We start from the raw sequence: 20,951 nt of genomic DNA on the forward strand, positions 1-20,951 counted from the left end.
CGCGACAAATACACACACATACGTAGATACTTGGTATCTGGTTTCTTTCGGGTTTCCCGAAAATTTGCAGGCTATTATGCGACCAACAATGGCGGCTTAAGTTTTATTAGCGGGACTTTTAACTGCTTTTAACCCTCTCCCTTCCCGGTGTTAACAATGTCACCCCATAGAGAATTTCGGGAACAATGGGTTACGCTAAATACCTTTTCCTGGAATATGGGATTGCTTTGTTCCTGACTGTCCGGTTTTTCCGTACATTGAGCGAATAAAACTGCAATTGAGGTTAATTTCTAACCTGAGCGTTAATTTTATTTAATTACAGGCTTACTTGCGACTCTACAGTTATTATTACAAAATGACGTCTCTGTTTGGTGATTGTTGGTTATCCGGAGGGCCAATCACTGGGATGCTGTTCAGGATATTCCGAATCCAGTTGGTATACATCGATACCTAATAACATAATTCAAAGTGACGATTACTTTACTCGATTAATCTTATTTTATCTAAGTACTGCACCTTTGTGAAGACAGTGTAAAAATTTGGATCGCAGTACACAGAATCTACTCGTCTTGGACTAATCGACACAACGCCTTGAACTTCCCAGACGGTGCTGTTTGGCTTTCGGAGAACAAATGATCCACCGCTGTCTCCATTACAAACTCCGGTGCCGTTACCCCATCCAGCACAAAATGTCGTGTAAGTCAAGTATTTACGAAAGTCTTCTTTCTGACTGCCTCGACACTTCTCGTCGGACACTACCTCCAACGACGTAGCTCTCAGAGTCGGACTGGATGTATCCTTCTCCGTAATGCCCATTCCTGCGAACATCATCACAGTGACAATTTACATGGCAAGTGTTACAATATTCTTCGCGGTATGTATTATCACCGTTAACTAATCCGACTTCTCCGCTTCTTTGAGAAATGTCCACAGTGTTCGCCCAATCGATGCAAGCAGGTCTTACATAGGAATTAAGGACAGCAGGTCTTTCCAAAATTAAGATTGCCAGGTCGGATCCATAATTTCCTTCGTGGTCCTGATAGGAGTCTTGCAACTCAATCCTCTCCAGATCGAACACCTGTACGTTCTCATCCTTAAGACTGAAATTACTGGAGTATGTACCGAGGGATACTCTAACAGTTTCCGAAGCAGTTTGCCAAATGCAATGACCAGCCGTAAGGACGACACGTTCGCCGATGAGAGTTCCACCGCAAAAAAAGGTCCACTTCCCGTCATCGTGGGAAAATAATGTCGCGTGCCAAGGTAAAGCATCTTCCCTGGACGTTTCCCAGCCTTTCACTATCAACGTTGACGCTGTAAATATAAAAGACATTACCTTATTATTTCTGAAAGCATTTACCGTACACGGTCACCTGAAAAGTTGACTCTTCATCTGCATTATTGTTAAAATTATATGAAAGTGATCTCAGACGTCGTTTATGAGTCACTATTCCGAATTGAGTTTACCGACTTGAAATTTAATTCATTACCCGAATTTTTTAAGAATGCTTGTAAAGAAAATTAAAAATGAAATCTCAAAGTAGTAGGAAGCTCTCTCAGGGCCTCCACATTCAGGTGGTGAAATTTCAAACGATTCGCTGAGACGCTTTCATATCGCCTTAAAAGTAAGAAATACCTGGAGTGTCCCTTCTTCCGCAGGTTGGAATACATTTCAGAGGGCCCTGGCTCCAGGTACCGTCGTGAAGACACGTCGTCCTGGAGGATCCACTGTCTCGTTCATAGAAATCCGGACATTCCATGGTAACTCTTGTACCAACGCTAACGGATTTATTGCAGTCCACCCAGCCCTGATGAGGACCCCACATCGCCTCGCATCGTTTCCTCGCCCCAGGAGCGAAAACAGGGGGACAGGTAATTCTCTCGACGCCTAAAATCCAGCAGGTAAATGTTAAACCGCCGAGGCACAATGTGCTCTAATAAACGATTTACCTTTTCGCTTTACCTGAGGGACACGTCGGAATAGCCGGTAACCATTTATTATCGTGGCAATAAACGCTTTCCGCCCCTTCTAAAGAGCCCTTCAATTCGCAGAAGTAATCCAGCCGGGCGAGCTCGGGCACCACGTCTCCAGGTCTGCATTTAGGGCAATCCGAGACGTTGTAATGAGTCCCGGGTTTGGCAGAAGGTAAACGACAAGCTCCTTCTGGAAGAGACCTCCCACACATGGCCTCGTCCTCGTCGCTCCAGTCGTGGCAATTCGGCTCCAGGTTGCACGTCAACTCCTGGTCGATGCATCCTCCATATGCGCACCTGAAGGAACCTGGAGGACACCTGATAAAAAAAGTACATATAGATCTAACTATGAGGTTGTTACAGATATAGTTGACACGGTTCATACTGTGCTATCCTTGTTGGAAAAGGAGTTGAAGTCCTGTACTATTTTTTTTTTCCCCTATAGCGCATAATTGTATTGTAATAACTAATTAAAGCACAGTCAATCGTTTCATTCCGTTGGGGAATGCGATTGATTGGCCACCTCAGTCAAGTGAAACAATTGTACGGTAATTTTTTAACTAGGTATTGTCATGGTTTTTCATGACGTGTGTCATCATAAGAGTCATACGCACTCTCGGGATTCGCAGAACGAGGAATCCTCGTCGGAGCCATCCCTGCACTGATAGGACCCATCGCAAACTCGATTCCCCGGGATGCACTGGCCACTGTTTTCGCAATGGAACTCGTCCTTCCTGGAGAAATATCCAATGATGCATGGAAGAAAAAATTGTCGTGGCGTAGCACTTTTAGATTAAATTCCATTTTTTTTCGTATCAAATTCCAAACCTGCACTGATATTGTTCACACTCCTTGCCCTTGCAGTTGATTGCCGCGCAGCTTCCTGGCTCCTCATCAGACCCATCCACGCAGTCCTTGACCCCGTCGCAGATCACCTCCTGGTGAACGCATCCTCCATAAGCGCAGTGGTATGTGTGGCTTGCACATGGATACTCCTTACAAACGGTTTCGTTCTCGTCGCTGATGTCTTTGCAGTCCGGATATCCTGGTGAAACATTTTATCAGGACGATGCGCCTCGACGACGCCACTGTCACATCACCTTAAGAGTCTCGGAGAGGACACTCACCGTTGCACAAATCAGCCAGAGGAATACATTCTGTGGAATTGGAACACTGGAATTCTCGTTCCGAACAAACTTCTGGTATCTCACAATGGAATTCATCGCTGCCATCCGTACAATCCTGAATCCCATTGCACCGAGAGCTTCGAGGAACACATGCACCGTAGGCACATCGATACAGAGAGAGAGGACATCTAATCAAGAAACGAGTGATTAAGACATAATGAAATCCCCTTCAAATCAATTGACTCGAATAAGACACTTTTTTTCAGGATATTAGACCAACATTGACAAATAAATTTCCTACAAAAGGAAAAAATAACATTAAAAACTAGAATGTAAAACATTGACTTACACGACGTGATGGCACAGTTTCCTCAGCTCGTCCGATGAATCAGGGCAGTGCGGAAAACCGTCACAAACGTTTTTAAGCGGTATTTTCGAACCGTCCACGCAGACAAATGGAGGAACGTTATCGAGGAATTTTTCGGCAAGGGCATTTCTCAAAATGTGAGCTAGAATGAAAAGAAACGTCTAAGTACTCGCAATCTATCATTAGTATCACGAATGGCGGAGCATATATGTATACATTCTAGAATAAGTATCTAATGGACGCGTTAACAATTTATGAAAGATAGTTTGGTCAATGGACGGTCTGTCGTCAAATCTACGGAATAATCTAGAAATCTAAATATTTGAACGAGTTCTCGCGCACCGGATATGGCGAAGATCGAGGCGAGCACTCGACGCATCTTTGCACCACTGTTAAAAAATCCTCTTTGGAATCGAACCTTTATACCCGATATTTATAATGGAAATCTATTACCCGGGTGGCAGGATTATTCCCAGAAAAATATGAAAGATCGATCATTAGAGCCAGGCGGTCATTATCGAGTATTTTATGGCGTCTCTCGTACAATAAGAATCAATGGGTCATGAGATTCGTTCCGAAAGGCCGCCGCCATTTTGAAAAACATAAAAGGACCTTCCGCTCCTTTTTCTCCTCTAATTTCGATTTCCACATGCGAGGTCGGTTTAATTAAACATTGATAATAATCTATGGACATTTACATAGACTTTTGCACACCTCATAACTGATCTTTTTAACTAAATTAAATGTAACGTCAGATTATAATTTTCTTTAGCATAGATTAGATACCGAATGTGACACTGACAATATAATTTAAGTGGAATTTATTGTGGCATCGAAACAATTAACGACTGAGTATGTAAATTTACATAGGCATTTTTATCAGTGTATGATCAGGAAACTCGGTAGAGTCTCGCACCAAATATGTATTTACATAGGTCTGCGTGAACCGCCACCGAGTTCTTTTAGTTAACACGGGATCTCCAGAATGGTGAATGAAAATCAATGATTGATGACCGTTTCGATAATTGTTCCTTACGTAAATACTCGTTGGTGTATTCCGGTCACGTACTTGGAGGTTTCCTTGAAGACGGAGTTGAAGGAAGCCTTTGATGATGGCGTTCCTCCGCTAAAAAAGCGATATGCCGTCATCTCGTGATGTCAGGGGTCAGACCCTTTCAGGCTCTAAATTTTCGGCTCTAAGGATGAACCTCGTCCGTGATTTCTACGTGACTCACTGATTATTCATCCATTATTACGCAGGATTCGCAGTGTGTAAGCGATAACGCTCACGTATGCCGAGTTTACACGACACGGGGCGTGGACGAGGCGTTATCATCGGATCGTTATCGGATACCCGGAGAGGTGTGACACACCTAGGTTTGATCCGTTAGAAATCCCGAAGGAGAGCCGATTTCAGTCGCTGGTTGGGAAGAAGTCGCCGAAGAAGTCCTCGAAGAAGCCACTAAGAAGGATCAGCGACCCTTAGGAACGACGGATAGAAGATGAGGGGCATCCTCTTGGCCTTCTCCTTCCTGGGGATAGTAGCCGCTGATTACAATTGTGAGTTGGAAATTATTCATTGACACGTTTATTAATTATTTCCTTACCTAGAGAAAAATACCCACCTTTGCGAGCGATCATTGGCTGAGGTTCGATTTTCTCTCCTTCGACCTTTTGGGTGCTGACTCCAAAATGGGGATTTTCAATTCTGGGATGATCGATGATCCATTTTGCTTCTAATCAACGACTTGCTGGAGACTCGGTAGAGTTACGAGCCAAATACATTTTTCAAAGTCGAGTGCTAAGAGTGCGTAATTTTCCTAAAGCGTAAAAATTTTATGAAATTCTTTTGCGTTATTTATTTACGCATTCCCTTAATTATTTCATTATTTAGAAGAATACCCACCTTTGCGAGCGATCATTGGCCGAGGTTCGATTTTCTCTCCTACGACCTTTTGGATGCTGACTCCAAAATGAGGATTTTTTTTCTAATCAACGACTTGCTGGATTATTTCCTTCCTGCACCGAAAAAATATAATTATTAGTGCGGGATTTTCCTGAAGAAGCGTAAAAATGTTAAGAAATTATGGCAAGAGCAAAAGTCGGTGAAAAATTGGTATTGATGGCCGTGATTCAACCATGTGATAATATTGATACCAAGTATCGAGGTAAAATGTGTGTATACATATATTACATATACATGCATACATATACATACAAATATATACACACACACATAGGACAGCTACAAGAAACTGATAACGAAATTTATCTATTACTGATACCATGGTGACTTCGCCCTTGTAAAGCAGTGACGTTCTGAATGAACAAGAATCTTATCACAGTGACCAATATATATATATATATACATCCGTGCAATCGTACATTTATGTAACAATTACAGAATTGTTTCACGAATGTTAATATTGTCGAAATAAAAATGACACATAAAATAACTAAACTGGATTTTAAAAGAGCGCTCAAGAGGTCCATTTTTTAAGGCCAGTATCTCCCTGCAATGAAATATGATTATAAAAATGTATATTATTATAGAATTTTAAGAGGAGAGAAAGCACCATTTTTTTTTCTTTTTTTTTCCCAGACAGTATTAGCAGTGTAATGAGATATGATGAGAAAAATGGATATCACTATGAAATATAAGTTTTATTTTAATAATGTAGACCCTGAAAGATGACAAGAAAAATTAATATTATTTTGGGATTTCAGTTAAACTATGTGCACCGAAGACGATCCCTGACAACACGTGCCTCGCCCTGCAACGCGGTGGTCAAGTCTCATGTCATCCTGTAGAAGACAGCTCGGAATGTGCAATTAGCTTAATCACAGGTGCAGCTGACTTCGGTGTCTTCACCTCGGAAGAGCTCCTCCTAGCTTATCAATTTTATCAAACGGGTCTTCAGGTGATCACCGAAGTGCGTCACGAAGACAGAGCGCAAGGCAAGTGTCGGCAAAGTCGGATATAATATACTCTTTCAGACGATAAAATAAATCCAAGTTATAAATATTGATGTACATTGAGTTGATTCATAATTGTCTGCACTTACCACGGCGAAACTGGCACCGAGAAAGGTGCAGATAATTAGAAATTTCCAGCCTGTATGTATACTTGGTGCGAAACTCTACCGAGTTTCTTAATCAACCCAATGAATGAATATTAATACCTAAACCAATTTTTTCTACGAATTAGTTCAATGTGTATATGTAAATAAATTTTTATTTTTAGCAGTCAAATAATTAGGAAAAAATTTATTATTATAGGTATTATAGATATGATAGGTATAGAAATTTATTAATATAGATCTAAGAGGGAAATTGAATTTTCCAGATGAATTCGAGTTCCAGACCGTCGCGGTGGTGCCCTCGAATTTGAGTGTCGGAATGGATCCCTTCGAAGGGCTCAAGAATGGGGGATTTTGCCACCCTGGTTTCAGCGATGCCCAGGTGTGGAACGACTACGTCCTTAAGTACTTCGAGAAGAGAGTTTACGGTTCCACCTGTTCGAATGACCTGAGCGTCGCCGAGAACGAGGGGGAAAATCTGCGCAGCTTCTTCGGGAAAGCCTGCAGACCTGGAGGATGGGTCGTCGAGGGTGGCACCGATGAGATCCTGAGTGAGGCGATTTACTTCCACCTTAATGTAGCCTCTGAACTCATAAATCACACTTTCAGTGCTACATCCATCCTTTATCCATTTAAGGGGGTATTACCGCCTAGAAGCTTGTTTTTTAAGTAATTTTTAGGAATTAATTTTGCAAAAACCATCAAACCTACAGTGTCGAGGTTTTTCACGCATATTAAGACACGTTTCAACTAGCAAGTTTAACATTATTTCATACATCCATTTTGGAGATAAGTCTTATAAATATTTTCACGCTTTATATATTTATAATGACCCTTTGGTATCGCCTTAAAGACTACAAATAAAAGATTTTTAGTAGCGCTGAAAGTGAAGTATGAGTCTGATGAGTCTTGGATGTTGTCTCAGGGAATTTTCATTAAAGTACTTTCTTCTTATCAGAGGAAAATTACGGAGAACTCTGCGCCCTTTGCGACGGTCCTGACACCTGTTCGTACAAGAACACGAACAACCACGGCCACGATGGGGCCCTGGACTGCCTGACTTCAGGACGTGGGAAAGTCGCCTACGTTGCCCTGAGCTTCGTCCAACAGTACTTTGCGGTTAGTAGAAGGTTCGAAAAAGATATGAGGCCCTAATTGACTGCAGAGTGACCCCCTGCGCCATCTGTAATTTCCATGTCAACTAAATTTTCACCCCGACGCCTCGTATTACCGTCATTTTAGCATAGAACCGCGTAAGACACTCTTTTGCCTTTATCTCGTTCGAATGCGAGTTTATCGATTACCAGAGTGTTCTAAATTATTATAAAATTCTCTTGACCCTTTCTTTTCTCATATGGAAGCCTTCAATAATTGTATACCGATTGAAATATGAGAGCTCGACGCCATTTTGGTTCTGGTTGGTCTGGGCTAAGTTAAAAAAATGTGTTTCAAACATCCAAATGTTCATTGTGTCAGGATAATTCTTAGATGATTATGAGTCATGTGCCAGTTTATAAAAATTTGGTCCAATATCCTTAAACAAAAAGTGTCTTATTAGAAGCGACGGAATTGAGGGAGGTTGCATTTAACATTAAAAGGTACATGTAAGAGAGAAAATTACCTAGCAAAAAATATTGATGATAACTTTCTTGTGCAGTTGAATCACGAGAGCAAGGGTAACGTGATTGATTACCAATTCCTGTGCCCAGACGGAGGTTTCCAACCATTGGCAACGAAAAATCCCTGCTCGTGGATCCACCAGCCTTGGCCTGTGATCGTGGCCAAAGAGTAATAACTAAGATCATAATAAAATAATAATTATTTAAAATACTTCATTATCCGTGTAATGTCAAGCTTCAATCGTGAAACATTCCACCGAGCTGGGTGTATCGAATCGTTCCAAACTGTACAACGTGAATATGGAATCGCTAACATCCATAAAATAGAATTTTTTAAAAATAGTATATAATAAAAATTTCTTAAAAAAATTGAAATCTCTCGAGTGTCAGGACCGTCATTACAGCCTCCACGTATACGTGGTAAAGTTTGAAACGATTCGGTACACCCGGTTCGGCGATGTCTCATAAAAGCGCTGGTGGAACTTCCACGTCACGTCTTAAAAACAGCTCTCGTAGTTTGCAAAAAATTGACAAGACCAATCAATTTCAGGGACCGTGCCGCCGACGTCTTGGATGGCCTGGGAGTATGGCTGACCGATTCTCAAGCCTACGACTGGACAGTTGCTCTGAAAGAAATCGTGAAAAAGAATGCCAAGGTGGAGCACATGAAGAAACCGATCCCAGTTGCGGATTACCTGAGCAGAGGTGGAGATTTAACTGTCCCGAACAGATCCTGTGGGAAGGACACACGTTGGTGTACCATCAGCGAGCTGGAGAACAACAAGTGCAAGTGGGTTTCACAAGCTGCGGTTCTCCACGGCATCGAGCCGAGGATTTCCTGCGTGAAGAAGAACTCCAGCTTGGGCTGCTTCCGCGAGATCCAGGAAAAGAGGGCCGAGATAATCGCAATCGACTCCAACTACGGGAGCATAGTTAGGCAGTGCGTTTACTTAAATTTCTGCGTTACTTTAGACTGTTTACCTGAATTATTTCATTATCCTAAAGCAGGGATGAGTGAAGGTGAAGTGAAGCAAGTTGAAGGGAAAAGCGCGTCGAGGAACTTGACCGACGTCGGTAAAAAGAATTCTTCTAAATACCTACGTTGCCGACGTTGGTACTTATATCGACAGCTGTGTCGAATGATATCGAGTATTGTACTAAATGGCACACTCCATCCGTCATTTTCGTACAATAATTATAAAGTAATCTAAGTAAAACCCCACAAATCTGGATTGATGGTTTATGAAGCCGTTAATTGCCTGTAGAACGGTGCCTCGCGCAATCTGTGATTCCCGTGGGAACTAAATTTTCACTCCGAGACCTGGCATTACCATCAAAAAGGGTACAGACGAAGTACATTTTATCGACGTTGATTAAGTTCCTCGGGGTCTTTCACATCACCTTAAAGATCCTCTTCGGATCTCCGAAACACTTAGAATTATGACCCTCAAATAATAGAGCTCTCTCTTCAGGGTCTTCAACCTCTCGACGGTGCTCTACATCCAGACGGAGAACGACCGCAACAGCGTAATCGTAGCAGTGGTCCGCGAAGGTCGAGAAAACGTCATCACCAGCTTCAGCGACCTGAGGAAGCGCACGGCATGTTTCCCAGAGTATGGCGGAATCGCCTGGTTGAGTTTCGTCAAGGCCGCCAGAGAGAACAAGGTGATCTCCGATTCCTGCGACTACCCTGGAATCGTTTCTGAATTCCTGTCCGGCGCATGCGCCCCAGGAGTTTCTGAGACCAACCACTGGAAGAGTGCCGAAGACTTTTCAGAAGCGTCGGAAGGAATTTCAGTCCTTTGTTCCCTCTGTCCTCCTGAGAAGAACAACAGGACATGTTCGGCCAATGATGAGAATCCTTTCTACGGCGACAGTGGCGCCCTGGAGTGTTTAGAACGAACTGGGGACATCGCCTTCGTCGAGGCGAAGAACCTGAACGGTATGAACGTTTCATCTGCCCTGGAGAAGAAAAACATATTGTTATAAAAATGCCGGGACTTCTTTCCTTTCAGAGGACATCAGAAGTGGAAACATAGAGCCAAGTAATTATCGCGTTCTCTGCAAAAATGGGAGTCTTGCGCAGTACACCGGTTTCATCGTCGATGAGCATTGCGCCTTGTCGGTGACTATTGACAGCGAGGTTTGTTAACAATTGTTTAAAAAACCTCCCTCTTCTGATCTTGGATTTAGCGAAGGCGAAAGCTCCTTATTGACCACTGCAATCAAAGTTTCTTTATAATTAACAGTCCCCTCTTTGCATATCTTTGCTTACCTCAGTTTAATCCAGATCAAACGCCCCATCTATCAGTTGACATCAAAGTTCACAGTTAATCATTTAATAAACAATTCCCCGCTTATCTAAGCTTGGACTATATTAAACAGCACGGCTGGCCAATGTCCATGATCAGAGATTCTGAAAATTAATGATATAATTAAATTTCCTTGTAATGATGTAAAAATGTATTTGGTCGAAACTCTGCCGAGTGTTCCTATACCAAAGTTGCATAAAATCGCAATCTCTTATCGCAGGTGGTCAGCAGGAAGAGCGAGTCGTCGGTCGACTTCGAAGACATGACGGAAGTCCTCTTGAAGATTGAAAAGTGGCTGGGATATCGAGCAAACTCCTTGAGGCCGATCCACGTCTACGGGCCGTTCAACGGCACAAGGGACCTCCTCTTCAAGGACTCGGCGAGCGGCCTGGAGGGTTCCTCTTCGACAGTAAAATCCGTCCTCGCGTACAAGGAGCTGTTGAGCCACGTAGACGCCTGCTCCAAGGCACCAACAGCAGCAGCGAGCGCTCTAACCTTCTCGATATTCTTACTATCTACAAGTCTCCACATTTTCGTCCACTAAGTTGATAAAATTAACCAAAAGAAAAATAGAAACGTGGCTTCATTGCGAGGCACAGAGCGGAAAGCGATTAATATCCTAGGAGCCAAAGAATTGATCCCCTCTGGTGCCACTATCATATCCAACATTTAACGTATTTAAAGCACTTTCATCGATAATACTCCATTTAGTTATCAGGGCTCGATAAGCATAAGCGAATTGCGCTGATTCCGTTAAGGTCCGCGGTTCAACTGATGCCTTACAACGATTCAGCTCCTTACTCTCGTATATTTATCCGTATCGACAATTAACATCTAAATTCCGCCTTACTTGTCGTGAGAAACATATAAAAATAATTTCACAAGATCTCGGGATTTTGAGTCTCGCACCACTTCCACGTACCATTCCTGAAGTAGCGACAAAAGACGTACATGTTCCCGAACATTTCAACTCCTAACGACGTGAACGTCCTCGCGACCGCGTGTACTTGGCGCGGGACTCAATCTAGTGCGCAAACCGGGAACCGATTTTCCCAATCAATCTAGTCGACCTAGACGTCCCTGAATTTATCTAGACATGTACACCAACACCCGCCTGCACATCTCGATGCAGTTAAGGTGAAGTGAAGCCCGTCGAGAAGTCGACATCGGTAAAGAGAACTCTTCTAGACACCTACGTTACCGACCTCCATATATCATTCTCCAATAACTTCGGTGAGAAACGATCTTATCGGTCGAATCGACCGATTTAAGAGAGGTTTCACTTCACCTTAACATTGGGAATTCCTAGTGAACTAATCTACAGTCGGAATCCAACGTCAGAGCCCGATAAGGAGCGGTTATCAGTCGGTCCTGGTCCGCCGGCCGAGCAGGAGATATCACCGGTACAATGGGCTACAAAACGTACACGACACAAGCATATTATTTCTTTCGGACAGTTTAAGTAGTACACACCTTATGCGCATATAATCCAATAAGGACGTTCGTTAACAGTACCTTAACACCTAGACCGCCGGTCTGATAACCAAAGACGCCGACCCGCCATCTTCCCTTAGATACCGTACTTATGTGGAGGGCGCCTTCATTTTACAGAGATATCGCAGGTGAAGCATCGTCACCTCGTCGCCGTTGAGCTTGATAACGCCTTCCTGGTTGTCGATCGAGAGCAGGGTGCCTACGGCTTCGCGCGCTTCCCCGAGGACCACCTTGACGCGGTCGCCTCTAGATGGCACCACCGGCTCCAGCTGTTCGCAGACCAGATTCACGACCCGATCCTCAGCTGGCAGAAATACGGCGCACATGCCTCCCTAAAACACAAATTATATATTAATTTTCATATCCATTAAGCCAAAGCCTAACCTACATTTCCTGATATAATTATTCCAGGTTCGTACAACCTCGAGGGTGAATTCTGACCCGAGCCAAAGGTGTAACGAAAGTGCCACATTATCGAATGATCCTTTCGCACCACCTTAAGGAAAGTGCCGTCGAAGGTCTCGGTGAATAGTTTCCTCGGACCAAATGCACCGAATCGTTCCAAACGTTACAACGTAAATACAGAGGGTATAAGGAAGGTCCTGACAGCCAAGAGACTTCAATTTAAACCAAAAATCTCCTTATAGATATTCCCAAGAGAGCACTTACGGAGATCCCGCGAATGACTCCCTGTTGTCCCGCCAGTGCCGGATCCGAGTGCGAATCTCGAATTCGCACCTCTATGTCAGTCGTGTGCCACTCGGAGTTCCCGATCGAGCTGGATCCTCCAACATTAGCGTCGAGACCGGCTCCCGGGGTCTGGGGATTGTACGGGCTCCCTGCGACTCCTAAAAAGGCGAAATGTAAAAATTCGTCCGTGCGGCAAGCTCACCCTGGCATGCAATCGCCTCCTTTCCTCCCTCGTTCCGTGCTACACCATATCTTCATTTAACCCATTTGCATTATTAATGTATATATACGCTCAGTATTCCTGGCCACTATCACTCAGCCTGAAATTTGATGATAAGGGCCCTCTTTTTCATACTTCCTTATGATGCAAATGGGTTCATCTATTTTCCTGGCCACTATCATCGGAGCGTATATATACGCCAATATTCCTGGCCACTATCATCGGAGCGTATATATACGCTCAGTATTCCTGGCCACTATCATCGGAGCGTATATATACGCTCAGTATTCCTGGCCACTATCACTCAGCCTGAAATTTAGTGATAAGGGCCCTCATACTTCCTTATGATGCAAATGGGTTAATCCTAGGCTCACCTGGAGTCATGGGACTGTACCCCATCGGAGAGGGAGTGGCGAAAGCCGCGTGGGGGCTGGTCGTGTACCCGGTCCCCGAGGGAGACGGCGTGGCCACGTATCCTGCAGGACTTGGACTCGCGGTCGCGCTAGCAGCAGGACTAGGACTCGGCTGATAAGGACTGTAACTCTGCTCCGACCCGTACATGGTGCCCGGAGTTTGCGGGGTAAACGGTCCACCGGTGGCCGGAAACCCTGGGACGTATCCTGGAGAGCCCCCCTCCTCCATGGTGTAGCCGTCGAAGTCGTTGGTCCTTGCAGGAGTGTTGGTAACGGTAGGGTCCCAGGCTCCGGACTGGCCAGGAGTCCGCGAGCCGTCGTGCGAAGGCGTCATCGAGCCGTAATGAGGAGTACGAGAACCATCTACATAGGGTTGATAAATAAGAATATATCATTACATTAAAAAATCCAAATAAAAACATCTTAACTATTTAAACAAACTCCTGGTGGGTTTCGCTTCACCTTATTAAACATCACTTGTAATATAGAAAATACATACGCAAATGCCCTCTCAATTTACGCGGTACTTGTTTTACATGATTTAATTATAACACAATCTACGCGGTTATTTATTTAGATTATTTTTTTTTTGTCAAGATACTTGAAATATAGATCCACGTGGAACGGATACTCCGCGTAAATTGAGGTACGGGTGTGTAATGATAGGTACACCATGATGTAACGAGCTGCAACGAGCTGGAGCACTTACTCTCGTACATGGGCGTTTGCGAGCCATGCATCGGAGTTTTCGAGCCATCTCTCGCGTACATGGGCGTCTGGTTTCCAGCAGTGTACGCCGGAGTTCTGCTGTAACTCCCAAAACCCCCGTCCTTGGTGGGGACTCCGACATTCGCGATATGCGACCTGTCCACGGAGATGGTCTGGCAAGTGGAGTGCAACTCCACCCTGGCAGTCGTCTCCGTGGCGTCCTTCACTATGCCTACGTTTCCTTTGTAGGGGCCTCCGGTGATCTTTATCGTGGTGCCTATCAGTTCCCTATCGCGTCTCGCACCTCCACCTCTGCCTCGACCTCGACCTCCGCCTCCACCTCGTCCGATTCCACCTCTGGAAAAATAAACCTCTCTTAGCATGGCTTGCTTCACCTTATACTTACGTACTTACTATTTCCTAACTATGAATTTATAATCGTAAATATTAAATAATTTGAAGGAACCACCGACCCGCTGGGGTGCATGGGCGAGGCGATCCTCGGGGACATGATCCCGACCATCGGCGACATGGAGCCCAAGGTCCCGGTCTTGATGCCGCCGGCGAGTTGCAGATGCCTGGTCTTGCAGACGAATATACCGCCATTGTCGACATACATTCTAGAATGTAAGAAGGCGAAGCTCCTGTAGAGGTGCTTGATCTCGCCGCCCCTGCCGGCGTGTGGCCCGTCGACGACTTTGACGATGTCCTTCTTCTGAATGGGGTTTTGCTGGCAGTCCAAGGCTACGGCGTTCCGATTTTCTCGGCGTTTCGTCAAGCCCTGGGGACGAGCCTCGACCACCTTCCCGTGCATCGACAATACGTGGAAATTCTCACGCTCTAGGCGCACAATTACGCCCACGGTTTGGGCGTCGAGCTGCACGAGGTCGCCCCACTGGAATTGACCTAGACTGTCGACGCCGGTCGCCATGTCGGAGCAGAGCTGCAAGTCTCTCGGGAGGACCTCTAACTCGTGCATTGATAAGTCGGAGAACAAAACCACTCGGTTCTGCTCTACTCTCACTATCAGTCCGGTATCACCCTCGTATCTACCGGCTACCACCTGGAGATAGTCGGCACAATTAAGCACAGCTGTTCTTATCATGACGTAGGAAATTTAACTTAATTTAAAAAATTATGGTGATATGGAGTCTACGATACTCTGGGTTTACGTATTTATTAATTACCTTGACATGGTCTCCCATAGTGAAATACTTCCTGAGTTCGTTTGCCTGGAACTCCAGGGCTTCCTTTAGCTCCTCATGCTTCGGCATGACCATGATCATGTTCCCATCGATGGAGATGATTTTCCCCTGGAGGTTCATCAATTCACCCTCGCACACCTCCACGTTGTCCCCGTTGCTGAAGGAATGTGTCACTGCCTGGTCTTCTTTCCCAATAGCAGCCCCAGTCGAAGGGGTCCCACTTAATTCTATGTCGATGCCTTCGGGTGCTTCTTCGAATCTCTCCAATTCAGATAACGTAGGCTTCACGCCTTCCGCGATTATCGCGCTGGTCGTGAAATTCTTGTAAAGAAATCTGCAAATTGTAGAGAAAGATCCCTTAGGTTAGCTGGACTCTTATTAGACGTTAGAATGAATGATAAAAAAAAATGTGACAAACCCCTTTCGACTGTATCTATTCCCCTCGAAGATGAGGAAGTCACCGTCGCTGGTTACTTCTCCACCGATGGCTCGAATGGCCTCCGGGTCGAAGGGTTTTGCAGGTGGTCTTCTCTTTTTCTTTCGCTTCAGTGCCTCCGATTCACTTTGGGCTGTTCTCAGAGCTCCTCGAGGCCTTGTATAGTCGATTCGTGGGAGCAACTTCAAGTGAACTTGATTTTGCGCCAAGTCAACGTAATCTACTTGGGCTATGTCATCTTTATAAATTCCCCTTTTGAGCCTGACCCACTGCTTCGCTTTCAGACCAGTTTGCTCCTTTACGACCCTTAAAACATCAGTCATTTCTTTTATGGGCACCATTTGCTGTTTCCAGATGCCCATTCTCAAGTTTCCTACATTTTCTATCATAGCTTTTACATGCGGCTGTTTATAAGCCTCTATGTAAATGTAACCCTTTACTCCCTCTGGAACTACGACGGATTTTATCTGCAGTGGTTCGGCTAAAACATGCAAAGTTTAAATTACACTTACACGATAAAGACAATTATTCAGTTACGACTATTCTTAATATGAAGTAGTTATCGTTACAGACTGATTCATACAAAGTGAGAGATTAGTTACCAGAAAATTGGTAAGTGATAAATTTTCTCATAAGCAGAAGGACGGTGGCCTTTTCCTCTCCGATACGACATTTTACCATCCAAAGATTTGGGTCTTTTACTCCTGGTAGTAAAGTCTGCTGTGTTATCTCATCGCTCATTTCTTCTCCACCATCGCCAAAATGGCGAGCAGCCACCGACTCATCGGCATATTTCTTTCTGAGATACTCTTCGATCTCATCTTCCTTCTGCGAACTGGTCAAATAAATTAAAGAGTGATATTAATTTTGCACCTAATTAATCTTGAATCTTTTGGAGCATTTGTAAGGAAAATTTATTTACACTTACTCCCACAGATTAGTACCACGCCTTCTTCCTTCAATCTCTCGAGCAGTTGGTCCAAGTTCGTCCACTTCGTTCCCAACAATCCCGATCTCTTGTGCTCCTTCTTCCCACTCCTCGTCATCTTCTACTTCGTCATCGACTTCAGCTTCGTCAATAATAAACCCTCCGAACCTGTCCTTCTTCTTCTTCTTGCGCGGTCTGTCGTCATCTTCTTCCTCTTCCTCGTCATACTCACTGCTGCCATCCAAATCTTCACCTGTTACGTTAAAGAAATATTTCCTTTTTTAAGTAAATACGTTCATAAAATGACATTTTATGAATCAACGCAGAAAGTACAGTTAACCATCGTTAAACGATTTGAGATCACTGATAGAGCATTTAAATAAAAATAGCCTGTTTAAAATAATAATTGAAATTTTTGTCACCCTCGGGTTCTTCTTCGGGCTGAACCTCCTCTTCTTCGCCCTCTTCAGCTTCAAATCCTTTGCCATCCTCCGACCTAAAATTAATTTTCACAGATAAAATGACTATTAATTGAAATCTCAGAAAATTACGCCGTTCATTTTTTATTTGTATTAAAGTATCGTGACAAGTGAGGTCTTACAGACTGTTGTTAATGCATTTAAATCAAATACCATAGTTGACTACCGAAGAGGAATTTTGAGAGTATCCTAATATACACATTAAATATCTCTAAACCAAGTAACAGATGCTACGAATCGGTGCGCTAAACATCCAATTCAGGAGTCATTGAATCGGACATAGACGAGTGTATCGAGACCAAGAAATCCATCAACGATCACGCTTTGATCATGTTTTATAGCAAGCAACGGACCATTTAGATTCATACTATATCTGAAAGGTACATAAATTACGGTCCAGATTGGTATTTACCCTGATGGGGACCGTGACCTCGAACGAGACCTCGACCGCGACCTCGACCTGGAAGGAGATCGGGATCTCGACCTGGAGTGACTTCTGCTCGGAGAAACCGTACGAGACCTGGGGCCACTTCCTACGTCGCTTCCGAGCACCGATTTCCCCGATCGATTTTCCTCAGGTTCGCTATCGCTGCCACCACGATGCTCGCTCTCGTTCTCCGAAAAATTGCTCGCCTCGGAGTCCGACATGGTCGTGGAAACTTCCTCGGGGCTTTTAAACACCAGGACACTCAGGAAATACCACTCACTGCGAAATGGAGTCGAATAAAACTTGGGAAATCGGCAAACGTTTGCTACATACCGAACCTTTTCGTTACTTTTCGTCAACACATCTCACAGCCACCAAATGCAGGCAATGAATTCAGGTTTCTTTAGAGCGCCACTTCGTGTTCAGAATCGGAGATGAGTTGGGAGATTGTTCACGGGTAGGTCGCGCGATCGCTCCTGTGCTGCCCCCGGCGGAGGATGCGGACGGCTAACGCACCTGCCACCTCTTACCCCTCAATGGCGGCGGAACACATTTCTGGTGAGGGCCAGGCAATCGCAATGGCAGACCCAGGGTTTGAAGCTTTTGTGAGGGGTCCATGACTTTTTCAGCCGGTTTTCGAGTTGCCCAGCCCCCGGTGAATTTTTCTCGCACCTGCGACAACGGTAGCTCGCCGTTTCTTCATCGTTATTTAATAAACTCCGTACAGGAATCCGAAAAATTTCTTAAGCAACTCACCGGGTGATGCCGAGATGGCGCTCGTGTCGCGCGAAAATTCAAATTCACTACGGATCATGGCAACCCTCGCTTTATTTATGTTAGTGTTGTTCTCGTTTTTCTCTGTTTTTCTCTGGTTCTCCCTCACAACGGGTCTTCGGTCTTTAGACGATCTGCGATCGAAAATGATTGCAGACGTCTAATCGTTGTGTTTCTTGTGACAAGTAAACGTTGAATCTCGTTTTGTACTTTTATCCCTTAATTCTACCAACTGCTAATATGTCTTATGAAGGTGTAGCTTACGCAGTCCTGCTCGGCGTTGGGCTAGTGACGGCTCTGTGGTATTTCTTTATACCACCTAATGAACACAGTTGTGATCCACAAGACGCGCAGTATACGGGGGCTCACGGACAGCCGTATTCTAAACGTGAAAAGCGAAGAAGGTACACGTAATATCTTTCTTTCAGTTTGAATGCGCATATGTGAATGTTTTTCAGCCAACAACGCCACCAGAAAATAACTCCAATGTCGGGCTACATTCTTCGAAGAAATAATGCTTTCGTAACCATTTCAAAAATGGTTATCGAATTGTAATTGCCATTTGATAACCTCCAAAGGTACTCGCAGCGTTACTTCTTACCGTCACCAATATTTCCAACGTGTACTGGCCAGGTAGCAATAACTAATTATTGAATAGCAATTTCATAAAACATGTTTAGCTCATATTGCATCACTGTTTGAACAGCGCTGCGATATTTACTTACCCAATGCTATGGTAAAAGCATTGTTTCAATGGAATTGCTAAAAAATTTATTGTGTTCAATGTGCTCGTCGCACATCGTACCAATGTTTTTAATGTGTCTTGGTCAGGTAGCGATAACTGAATTTATTGAACGTCTGTTTCATAAAACATATTTGGCTACATTCTTATCACTATCTGAATAGTGTGCAATATTTATTTATTTGAATGCTATGTTTAAAATATTTAATGCGTTTATTTAAAACGAGAATATGTATTGTATTTAATGTGTCCATCGCATTGTTTACTAGCCATTATCTAGAGAGTTAAGACTTGTATAATGTGTAAGATCGTTTTATTTCTGGGACTGAAAACATATTTCAGACATAGAAATGTTTGCTTCGTATGAATATGTATATTTATAGGATAGTAGGAATATTGAGCTCGCGCCAAATACAGAATATATAGAACATGTTGAAAGTAAATATCACGTCTTTATTTTATCTACCATGTATGTTTCATTTTGTATCTGTAACGAAGGCAGGAAACTGTAAAGTACGATAGGTTAGAAATAGCGACGTTAAATCGATAACTGTAATATAATTGTATGAAGGTCCATCATTAATGACACGCTTGCAATTCTAACAGTTTTCTCATGGCTTCTTGTCTACTTTATAAGTTTGCATTGAAAATTAATAGAACGAATCAATAATAATGAAAGAATACAAATTAAAAGGATCGATGTTACTCCTTTCTTTTTAAAAAGTTTTTAGTCGGATTGTTTGACTAATATTCTTACATTCTTTCAAACAGACAGAGTTCTGCAAACAGTTCTTTGGTGGAATGTACAATATGCCTTGAAAGCATCAGTTTCGATCCTATGGAGGCACAATGTGGACACAGATTTCATCGAAAGTGCATTAATAACTGGCGGTCACTGGGCCCTTCAGTAAGTTCCATCTTTAAATAATTTAACATCATTAAAAGTACTTCGAAACTGCCATTAAGACATGCTGAATAAATTTCTAAAAAAAATAAAGGATAATATCGCAAATATGCTTATGAAATGTTGAATTAAAATTATGTCAAACTAATGTCTATTTGTTTATTATGTGTATCGATCAAACACATGTTCTTCTCTGTACTATGTATAAGGTATATAGCAAAACATCTATCAACTTTGGTACCGTTACTTGTTGCAGGGCTCCTGTTCGACGTGTCCAGTGTGTCGCATGAACTTTTAAACCCCAGTTAATTTTCCTTATGGAAATATCACTGACGAGGAGGAAGTGTTCTGTGCGGTTTATTTTATGTTCATGCATAAGTGTGAAAACTAAGTCGATAAGCTGAAATTCTAATCTGAGTTTTTACAAACGTCTTTCATTTATGTCAGACGTTCAAGATTGAAGTCGTTTCGATTGACCGATAGCTTTAAGCATACTGAGATTACAAAGTCTACCATATTTTACTATGACTATTTTTTAAGTTCAGCAGTTAGTAATTCGATTTCTCAGCACCAAAAAGTAGTTTTCTATGCATAAATTCTTTTCGAAGGATGCGGAATAACACGACTGTAAATCATGAAAAGTATTCTTCATCCTTTGAGATTTTGTAAAATAGCTCTTTCGGTTTGTTTCTCAAAAACGAAAAATGTGCATTGTGATATGGAAATCAAAAATATATTGTAAATACATGCACATAGTAGGGTGGCAACTAAAATAATATTTGTTATCAAATGAAAATATCAACTTAGGTACAGCGGTTAGATTAAACTATTCGAAAGTTGTAATACTATTGTGTTCAACGAATTAACAATGATATTGAAGTGAGCTCGGCAATAACTTCTGATGTTTTTTACTATATTAAAAATCGTCTAACTGGATAAATAGAATTTTGATTGAAACAAAAGCCACGTACTGTGTTTTGTTAAGCCAGGCCCACAGGTAACAAATTTTAATTATAAACACCCAAGCAGAGCTGTAAAAAAAACCGCAAGCA

At 43.2% G+C, this 20,951-nt stretch overlaps 4 protein-coding genes and 2 long non-coding RNA genes across 9 annotated transcripts; 2 read left to right on the forward strand and 4 right to left on the reverse strand.

The window, feature by feature from the left end:
• Positions 1–294: 294 nt before the first annotated feature.
• Positions 295–3,959, reverse strand: LOC105703693 (modular serine protease). Its single transcript, XM_012432270.2, has 10 exons — positions 3,811–3,959; positions 3,451–3,610; positions 3,102–3,289; positions 2,803–3,019; positions 2,589–2,708; positions 1,964–2,292; positions 1,637–1,888; positions 889–1,314; positions 517–818; positions 295–450 (listed from the first exon to the last, which is right to left on the reverse strand). The coding sequence occupies exons 1-10, from the start codon at positions 3,845–3,847 to the stop codon at positions 349–351; spliced, it is 2,133 nt and encodes a 710-aa protein (XP_012287693.1). The 5' UTR covers positions 3,848–3,959; the 3' UTR covers positions 295–348.
• A 608-nt stretch (positions 3,960–4,567) lies between these two features.
• Positions 4,568–11,365, forward strand: LOC105703692 (transferrin-like). Its single transcript, XM_012432268.2, has 9 exons — positions 4,568–5,028; positions 6,196–6,426; positions 6,815–7,099; positions 7,507–7,667; positions 8,206–8,336; positions 8,718–9,107; positions 9,640–10,109; positions 10,183–10,310; positions 10,700–11,365. The coding sequence occupies exons 1-9, from the start codon at positions 4,971–4,973 to the stop codon at positions 11,021–11,023; spliced, it is 2,178 nt and encodes a 725-aa protein (XP_012287691.1). The 5' UTR covers positions 4,568–4,970; the 3' UTR covers positions 11,024–11,365.
• Positions 5,060–8,264, reverse strand: LOC105703696. The gene is made up of 3 exons (XR_001104382.1): positions 8,170–8,264; positions 5,375–5,487; positions 5,060–5,288 (listed from the first exon to the last, which is right to left on the reverse strand). It is a non-coding gene; the product is annotated as an uncharacterized LOC105703696 (long non-coding RNA).
• On the reverse strand, positions 10,299–10,737 carry LOC105703697. Its single transcript, XR_001104383.1, has 3 exons — positions 10,666–10,737; positions 10,443–10,583; positions 10,299–10,386 (listed from the first exon to the last, which is right to left on the reverse strand). It is a non-coding gene; the product is annotated as an uncharacterized LOC105703697 (long non-coding RNA).
• LOC105703691 (transcription elongation factor SPT5) lies at positions 11,268–18,345 on the reverse strand. Of its 4 annotated transcripts, XR_001104381.1 has the most exons (14): positions 18,236–18,345; positions 17,813–18,151; positions 17,465–17,758; positions 16,996–17,069; positions 16,574–16,826; positions 16,248–16,480; positions 15,628–16,126; positions 15,192–15,543; positions 14,478–15,067; positions 14,006–14,361; positions 13,258–13,659; positions 12,643–12,821; positions 11,995–12,305; positions 11,268–11,892 (listed from the first exon to the last, which is right to left on the reverse strand). XR_001104381.1 is itself a non-coding variant. In XM_012432267.1 (13 exons), the coding sequence occupies exons 3-13, from the start codon at positions 17,698–17,700 to the stop codon at positions 12,063–12,065; spliced, it is 3,417 nt and encodes a 1,138-aa protein (XP_012287690.1). In that variant the 5' UTR covers positions 17,701–17,722; positions 17,813–18,151; positions 18,236–18,345; the 3' UTR covers positions 11,903–12,062. The 4 variants fall into 4 exon arrangements, 3 of the variants coding, with proteins under 3 accessions (XP_012287690.1, XP_012287688.1, XP_023287717.1); XM_012432267.1 differs by lacking the exon at positions 11,268–11,892 and having other exon boundaries at positions 11,903–12,305; positions 17,465–17,722; XM_012432265.1 differs by lacking the exon at positions 11,268–11,892 and having other exon boundaries at positions 11,903–12,305.
• LOC105703695 (E3 ubiquitin-protein ligase Os06g0535400) lies at positions 18,334–20,861 on the forward strand. The gene is made up of 3 exons (XM_012432272.2): positions 18,334–18,657; positions 19,767–19,902; positions 20,156–20,861. Exons 1-3 carry the CDS (start codon positions 18,494–18,496, stop codon positions 20,195–20,197), a joined length of 342 nt encoding a protein of 113 aa, XP_012287695.1. The 5' UTR covers positions 18,334–18,493; the 3' UTR covers positions 20,198–20,861.
• The last annotated feature ends 90 nt before the right edge of the window (positions 20,862–20,951 follow it).

The sequence above is a fragment of the Orussus abietinus genome, unplaced genomic scaffold, assembly GCF_000612105.2.
Source record: "Orussus abietinus isolate OABI.00-Male unplaced genomic scaffold, Oabi_2.0 scaffold43, whole genome shotgun sequence".
Taxonomy (NCBI): Eukaryota; Metazoa; Arthropoda; class Insecta; order Hymenoptera; family Orussidae; genus Orussus; species Orussus abietinus.

Excerpts from the sequence above, each read along its gene's own strand:
- LOC105703695 (XM_012432272.2), top strand. The coding sequence starts at position 18,494 with ATGTCTTATGAAGGTGTAGCTTACGCAGTCCTGCTCGGCGTTGGGCTA. Across the intron at positions 18,658-19,766 it reads AAACGTGAAAAGCGAAGAAG|ACAGAGTTCTGCAAACAGTT; the intron begins GTACACGTAATA and ends TCTTTCAAACAG. Across the intron at positions 19,903-20,155 it reads GGCGGTCACTGGGCCCTTCA|GGCTCCTGTTCGACGTGTCC; the intron begins GTAAGTTCCATC and ends TACTTGTTGCAG.
- LOC105703693 (XM_012432270.2), bottom strand. The coding sequence starts at position 3,847 with ATGCGTCGAGTGCTCGCCTCGATCTTCGCCATATCCG. Across the intron at positions 2,709-2,802 it reads TGTGAACAATATCAGTGCAG|GAAGGACGAGTTCCATTGCG; the intron begins GTTTGGAATTTG and ends ATATTTCTCCAG. Across the intron at positions 2,293-2,588 it reads TCGTTCTGCGAATCCCGAGA|GTGTCCTCCAGGTTCCTTCA; the intron begins GTGCGTATGACT and ends TTTTTTTATCAG.
- LOC105703691 (XM_012432267.1), bottom strand. The coding sequence starts at position 17,700 with ATGTCGGACTCCGAGGCGAGCAATTTTTCGGAGAACGAGAGCGAGCAT. Across the intron at positions 17,070-17,464 it reads AGGTCACGGTCCCCATCAGG|GTCGGAGGATGGCAAAGGAT; the intron begins GTAAATACCAAT and ends AATTAATTTTAG. Across the intron at positions 16,127-16,247 it reads TATCACTTACCAATTTTCTG|CCGAACCACTGCAGATAAAA; the intron begins GTAACTAATCTC and ends TGCATGTTTTAG.
- LOC105703692 (XM_012432268.2), top strand. The coding sequence starts at position 4,971 with ATGAGGGGCATCCTCTTGGCCTTCTCCTTCCTGGGGATAGTAGCCGCT. Across the intron at positions 5,029-6,195 it reads AGTAGCCGCTGATTACAATT|TTAAACTATGTGCACCGAAG; the intron begins GTGAGTTGGAAA and ends TTGGGATTTCAG. Across the intron at positions 8,337-8,717 it reads CCTGTGATCGTGGCCAAAGA|GGACCGTGCCGCCGACGTCT; the intron begins GTAATAACTAAG and ends AATCAATTTCAG.